This window comes from Glandiceps talaboti, chromosome 13, assembly GCF_964340395.1.
Source record: "Glandiceps talaboti chromosome 13, keGlaTala1.1, whole genome shotgun sequence".
NCBI classification, from domain to species: domain Eukaryota; kingdom Metazoa; phylum Hemichordata; class Enteropneusta; family Spengelidae; genus Glandiceps; species Glandiceps talaboti.
The window spans coordinates 15,051,817-15,059,681 of record NC_135561.1 but is presented as its reverse complement, the minus strand read 5'-3'; the positions used below and the strand labels follow the sequence as shown (position 1 = coordinate 15,059,681).

Sequence of the window (7,865 nt, the reverse complement as noted above, 5' to 3'; positions counted from 1 at the left end):
AACACAGACTCTGAAGTGCCATATACCATGGCTTTCTACATGGATATTGTAAAAAACTGCAGCTGCACATGGAATGTCATAACCAAGAAAACTTAGGACATCTGCCTACTTCCAAAAAAATCACCACACTTCAACAACAGCTGCTTTGCTATCACAGATCACAAGGAATATGACATAACATCATGAATAAGATGACAATGCTTTGATTGCCTGGGAAGACACACATGTTTGAGAGTATAACGAGAAACAAACACATTACTGGGTTCTTTGATTTCATGATGCATTACTTTACATACTGTTTCTAACAAATTATACTATTAATCGGTTGCTGTGACAACTGTCGGAAACTCAATGTCTAAAACAATCTCTTGCGGGAATAAAGGTAATAATCATAAATGCCATTCCCTGATCATGTGACCATTTCTGTGGTTAAATAATCTCACAAATGATGTAACCTGTTATATATAGTTATAGTTAAATAAAGTTCGGTAATGGCTTGCTTGGTAATAGCACTCCTGGTGCGTCTTTCACTCTCTTACAAACCCCCCCACCCCCCTCACCACAACCATTAAGAACATGATTGCATATAATTAAGCTCTATTAGAATTGATGCAATATATTTGACATATCACATCCCTTTGACAGACAGACAGACAGACAGACAGATACACACACACACACACAGACAGACAGACAGACAGGCCCATAACATTACCTCTCATTACAGGAGGTAACACTCAAATGCCATCAGAAATAGAATCAACAGGTATGCAGCTGATCAACAGCTCCATCTACATAACATAAATATCTTGTAGGAAGTCAATATTTAAAGAAAAATAAATGAAAAAAAATAACAAAACAAAACAAAACCGACACTTTTGAACAATTCAAGTGCTGTAAATTATAGTTACGTGATATTCCTTCATAATTCTAAAATGGACAAGGATTCAAGATTCAAAAGTTTCCTATTTAGAAGTAATGCATATATTTTGAGAAAATATAATATAATTTATAATCATAGCAATATTTACACATATGTGTCCACTCCATGGCTAATATAGTTCATTACATACTCTTCTTACACTTTCTGTGATATTTTGTAGCTAGCGTCTAAATTTACCAAATCTTCACTGACTGTCCAGAGTTTGTCAGCCAGATCCTTGTCATACGAATCCTTAGAACTTTCCTTCTCAGCAGTCTTGACATAAAACTTTCCAGTAATTCCTGGAACAGACAAAGATGTTAACTACAATAAGGCGTTAAAAAAAAATTTGTGTGGTTCCGATTACATTCAATTTTAAAATAGGTTGGGTACATAGATTTTTTATTTTATTTTTTAATTGTTTTTTTCAAATGTGAGTGTCTAGTTTAGGTATTTATGTTTTCCATTGTTTTCAGTATGGTCTCTGTGTTATTGGCTTCTTCTCATCAGATGCACAGCCAGTACAGATTGGAAGAACAGTTTTATATTGTATTTTTCAGTTGATGTCTGTTTCTGCATCCACTATTTCTTGTGAGACTTCACAATTTTCATGAATTTTTATTTTTTTTCTTGAATATGTACAAAAAAGTTAAGGGTCAGTGTGAAAAACTAGGCGGGGGTCGGGTAACCGGAACCAAAACAACTTATTTATTTGGCCTAAATGCCATGATACTTTGATATAATACTAATTTTGTTTTCAAAACTGCAGAAGTTGAAATGGTTCAAGCAGGATAGTTGCATTGTGATTTTGTGAATGCTTTGATCTAATGTGCTTACAGAGGCTGCAATGGATGGTGTGCTCCCCAGGGAGTATGAGAAATTTAATGGGTCACTGTACCAGTGTGTATCTGTGCCAGGGCAGGGGTGAACAAATCATTTTGTGAACTGGTGGTCCCCAGACCAGTGTGGTCCTGCTGAAAGAAATAGTGGTCTAAGGTCCCACTAATGTGAAACATTAAATCTGACCTATGAATCTGTATATTCAGACGACTTTTTAACACAGTTATTAACAGTAAGGTACTGTCCAACGGACCAGACAAGGTAAAATTTGTGTGGTCCGCCCCAAAAATCACTAGTCCTGGACCCAGGACCAGTAGATTTGTTCACCCCTGCAGGGGTATAATTATTGCAAAGCATCTCATGCACTGTTTGGGAAAAGGAACCCATTACACATTGCAGTTGTATATTTAAATTATAAGCGAAACATTTTGTAAGTGCTTGTCTTGTATGCTATTGACAATTCAAACTTGGTTTACCTTTCCAGCTTGGGTCTGTGGCTACTGTGGCAATAGTTTGTCCACCAGCATCTAAGGGTCGTGTCACTCCTTTCCACCAAAGTATTGGTGTCATTAAATAAAACACACATTTCATGAAGAAACTGTTGTTGCGAGACAGACCAGTGTCAGGAATGAACCCTAAAAGAACAATAACATTTTGAACTAATTAATTTTCTAAGGCTTCAATAATGCCATGTTAATTAAAGAAAATGGATAACTTTTGTTTCTGACATTGGCAGTAGTGTTTGTTTACCCTATAAAAAGGACATTGACATCCTCAAGAAAATTCAAAGGAGAGTGACAAGGATGACACCAAAACTGAGAAATTTAAGAAACACAGATAGACTGAAGACACTTAACATGACTACATTGGAAGAGAGGAGGAGAGGTGACTTAATTCAAGTGTTTTGTTTCATTCAAGAGATTTGACAAAAAAATTAAAAAGGAACTATTATTCAAGCATCACCAAAACAACAGGACAAGAGGACACTCACTAAAAAAGAAAGAAAATATTTCTTCCCACAGAGCGTCATATGACAACGAAACAATTTTACCAGAATACATCATATAAGCCACAACTGTTGTGGACTTAAAATTAGACTGGACCAGTACATGAACACTACAAGGGATAATATGAACCTTTGAGGCTTTCTTCCCTGTCTTGCCCTGGTTAATTTACAACTACGGCAATCACATTCAATCACGTGCTGGGGTTACTTTACCATTGTTCTATAAGAATGGCATTTCTTTCAAGCCAATGAAAACTCCTCAACTAACAATACTGCGCATGCCTAAACATGATATGTAACTATTGTTAAAATACACATTTCAACGACATACATTTCGAGTTACAAAACACCCGGCAGTCTAGACAGAAATGTCAACATTGCTGTCTTTAAGTTAGAAACATTTAAGCTGAAAGGCCCAGTTTTAATTAGGATTTACATGACTTGGGTGAAAAATCTCAGTCACAATGTATATGGCTGGGTTAGCACTTGTGCATTCCCACAATAGCGGAAATCGATGGTAAAAGGGTCAAAAGTATGAAGCTGGTCCAAAGCAAATAAAATGATCCTGTTTAATCAGTAGGTCTCCACTGATGAGAGGCACACACTCTAATATTAGTGAGAACCTGGTATTGAATTGTGGGCCTTTACGTGACCATGTGACTAATAATATTTTATCAACGTCAACACCTTTACTAGGCTTTAGTCAGCTATGCAAATGAAAACATGTGCATTTGTAATTTGCAATTTAATAGAATTGCTAACATTGTTGGACACACTTTCTCACAACTCACAAAAACTCCACTTACCAGGACAGAGACAATTAACGGTAATACCACTACCTTCCAGACGTCTTGCTAATTCATATGTAAATAAAACATTGGCCAGTTTTGAGTTTTTGTAAGCTAGCAAGTTGTCATAGGTGTCACTTTTTTCCAACATCAGATTATCAAAATCGATGTGAGCCGGTTGACCTGAAAATAACAATATGATATTGATCGCTAAGCTTGTTTGGTGTTACAAAGGTACATGAAGGTGTTCCTGACAATTTTCAGGTCAGTACTAAATTCTAAGCATGAAAAAGTGTTGCCTGGCTGATCTACTTCTCCACAACAGCAACGTTACAAGATGTGTTTTTCACTACCCAATGGCATTCATTCACCTAGTCTGTCGGGTTATGCCACGCCTATCAGCTGGCACTCACTGAAGGTGGCTGGCCGATGCACGAGGGCGCCCCATCAAGGCATAGCGTACAGTACTAGAGACTACATTTACCATGAAACAAGAATAGTTTAATTACCTATCTTTTGAGGCGTATCCGGATTATGCATCTCTGACGCTGTTACTACTATCCTGGCTTCTTCACCTTGTTCTGCTGTTTTCTTTAAGTCTTCTAACAGTAAGTGAGTTAGTAGAAAATGACCTGTAGAATTTGCAAGATATTTTTGTTTTATATTAGTAAGAAATGTTGCATACACTGCTGTAAGCTTATTCATACAGGAGTTAGTTTTTCTGTATCCATTGGTTTGAAAATGGAACGAAATGGTGTAAATCTAGTTAAAAATTGGGGGTTTCTACTTTACTCAAAATGACAATTACAATTATGCAAATGATATGACTTTGAACTCACAACATGTACGACTATACACCAACCAAATCTTCACAAGTAGCATAGCTGTCTCACTTTATGGAAATTTATACTTTGATATTTCCTGCATAGCTTGTATGCTAGAAATATCAATGGTAGGTATGACCTTTCGAGCAGCCTTACTTGAATCTATGTTTCTATTTACTCAACCGACCCAGGCCCTATACCGACCCATGCCCTATACCGACTATGGCCCTATACCGACCCAGACCCTATACCGACCCAGGCCCTATACCGACCCAGGCCCTACTGACCCAGGCCCTATACTGACCCAGGTGCTATACCGACCCAGGCCCTATACCAACCCAGGTCCTATACCGACCAAGGCCCTGTATAAAAAATTTTCATTGGTTGTTGAAATTCGGTCAAACAAATGGTTTAACATTGCCTTCTGACTTTAATTGTCATTGCTAAGTCATTCAGATCATCAAAGTATGATTATGAAATGAAAGTATCACCAACATATACATGTACTCATACACTTTTTTTTTTTCATTTTCAACCAACCAACTGATCATTTTTAACATCTGAACTTGGGAAACATAGAATTACGTATAGACACTCTTATAAAAACTCTGTTTACATATAGCGGCTACGGAATGAACCAAGGACCAATGGTTGACAATGAAATGTCAGAGGTTCTCCTTAGTATTGAGCCTGAGTACAGACAGACTGCAAACCAGTGAAGGATATTGAGACATTATGACACGATCTTTCGTTGTTGGGTTGCCGCAGTAACACTAACAGCCTTAGTCTACCTGTACATGTAGACTTGAACCACTATCACTACTACACTACTCCACTATAATAGCAGAATATAATAGCCATAGTTGTTCAAGTCTACAGATAGGCCATAACAGCTTCTGGGTGGCCATAACAGCCTCTGGGTGGCCATAACAGCCTCTGGGTGGCCGAGAACACTTGCATGTTGACTACCTAGGCCAGGCTGGCTGTTATAGAGGTCAGTTGTTAGGAGACCTTGACAGTGGTCTCATCCCATATATTAGTTGTGTGAAGAGAAAACATGCTATTTCAAGATCAAGAAAAAAATATTGTATCTGTGAATCTTTAAGTCACCAATGATAAAAGTTTCATTTTACGACAATATCATTAATCATACGAGGAAATGATGTCAGTTGACCTATGACCTACCTAAATGATTGACACCAAATGTCATTTCAAAGCCATCCTGTGTTTTCAAGCCACTTTCTTTACCAGTGAATAATCCAGCGTTATTACACAGGACATGGAGAGGTCTGCCAGTAGAATGGAAATTGTCGGCAAACTGCCGAATAGACGCCAATGAAGCCAAATCTAACTGGTGAAAGAAAGGCACGAAATATACATACTTTTATTAGGTGAGTGGTACTTTGAAAAGTATTGACTCAATTAATCAATAAACCTGTCAATCAAGTTAAATAAACAAATCAATCATCCAATCAGACTATGTTTTATGTACACACTCAATTAATAAACCTGTCAATCATTCAATCAAACTATTGGCCAATCCTGCTCTTGAGTATCAACTCAATTAATTAATGAACCATTCAATCAGTCAATCTGGCTGTCAAGTGTCAACTCAATTAATAAATAACAATATCAATCATCAATTCAGCCTATCATATGTACATTGAATTAATCAATCACTTCATCAACAAAATATTTATTAAATCAATAAACCCAGCTTGAAAATTTTTTTTACAAACATTTGTGAAAATGAACATAGAATATTTCATTGATTTATCATTTAATGATTAAATTGCAAATCAAATTTGCTAATCAAATTTGACAGTTGTAAACTTAATCATGTTACTTGATTAATTCTTGATAAAATAGAACATCTGCTGACCAAATAATAAAATGCAAATAACATATAAAGACTACTTACTTGCATAAATTCAACTTTGACCCCTGGGAGTTGTTCCTTAATCTTCAGTTCGGCTTCAGTTCCACGTTCTTTACTACGACAAGCCAGAATGACAGAATAATCCTTTTCTGCAATAATCTTTGCAGCTTCAAAACCAATACCACAATTTGCTCCAGTTATTATACAAACTTTTGTTGCTAATTCTTTCGTTGCCATGGTTATTTTTCTATAACAGGATGAGATAACAAGTTTATGATTGGCTTACAATTAACTCTGCTAATCGTCCGGCAACGGCATAGTTACGTAATAGATTGTTACCGACCTAATCTAATCGTCTACTTGTTCCCTGTTCAAATAATAGCGACCCACGAGATCATTGAACCACATACTTTTTGCAACAATTGTAGAACTTAAATCGACAAAAAAAAATACCCCAAATCGACAAGCAGGAATGAATCAACTCAGTCTGAAGCCAAATAAACTTGCAAAAAATAAAATAATCAAATTTCAAAGTGAGAATTAGCCTAAGCTTCCGAGAGGACCTGCATGCTTGTTTAAAGGTGACTGTGGGGGTGCATTGTATAAACTAATTCTGAGTGGGGCCATCGTGGGTATTTCATCGTGTGATTCCACGGGCGCGGGCATGGGTTTATCTATTTACAATGTATTAGAACATCTCTATGATGTCGATAGAATCTATAATTCCTCCATTTGTAGCGCGATTTCATGAATAGTGACAAACTTGTACACTGTGTGTTACACAGAGTGTATATCTCTCTGGTATGTCATATAAAGATGCGCTGTTTTACATAGGCCTATCAGATTTCACCAGTGTAGACAGTAACTGTAGGCAGAGCAGACGAGGGTCTACGTCTGTAACAGTGTAACTACAAGAACTTTGAATGGCGTATCCAGCATAACAAATCAAAGCTCTAGTACATCCCATGTAGAAACTAATGTACAATCATACCATGAACTTACAACAACGTTCAACCAAATAACGAATACCGCTTACCTTGAATTGAGTTATACTCCTTGGCTCTCTATGGTTAAAAAGAAGGAATGCAATATGGTGGAATAGCTGTCAGTGTTGGAAGAACGAAGTGAAAGCACGCAGACGCTCGTCCAGCACTGGATCGCAGCAGACAGATGTGACCTTTGACCTTGAACATCAAGCCCTCTAGCTTATTCATATTGTTTAAATGACAACAAAACTACAGATGTGGACCTTGCCTTACTCAAAGTAAGTTTAGTTTTTAAACAAAAATAGTCCTATGAAATGTGATATTTACATGTTTTAACCATTACAACTATTTTCTCCCCATGCTAAAAGAGTGTGCACAGTATTCACGTAGCATGCTTCATAATTATTTATAGCTATGTGTATACGTGTACACAGCACAGTAGGCCTTCCCGGCGGTAAAATACCATGTCAACTATCATATGATATACGCAGCATCGAATACATTTCGTCTTTTTTATCCAGCAGGCAAAACAGTATTTAGGAAATTATAGGAATGTTTATAAGTTCGATGAAACTTTACATACGTTTTCTTGCAAACAGTCAAGTGTGCAAACTATTCAT

The 7,865-nt window shown here is 36.8% G+C and overlaps 1 protein-coding gene across 1 annotated transcript; it reads right to left on the bottom strand.

Moving 5' to 3' along the window:
• Positions 1 to 1,078: 1,078 nt before the first annotated feature.
• LOC144445119 (retinol dehydrogenase 14-like) lies at positions 1,079 to 6,496 on the bottom strand. Its single transcript, XM_078134673.1, has 6 exons — positions 6,302 to 6,496; positions 5,566 to 5,731; positions 4,066 to 4,188; positions 3,575 to 3,739; positions 2,239 to 2,397; positions 1,079 to 1,224 (listed from the first exon to the last, which is right to left on the bottom strand). The coding sequence occupies exons 1-6, from the start codon at positions 6,494 to 6,496 to the stop codon at positions 1,079 to 1,081; spliced, it is 954 nt and encodes a 317-aa protein (XP_077990799.1).
• Between the last annotated feature and the right edge of the window lie 1,369 nt (positions 6,497 to 7,865).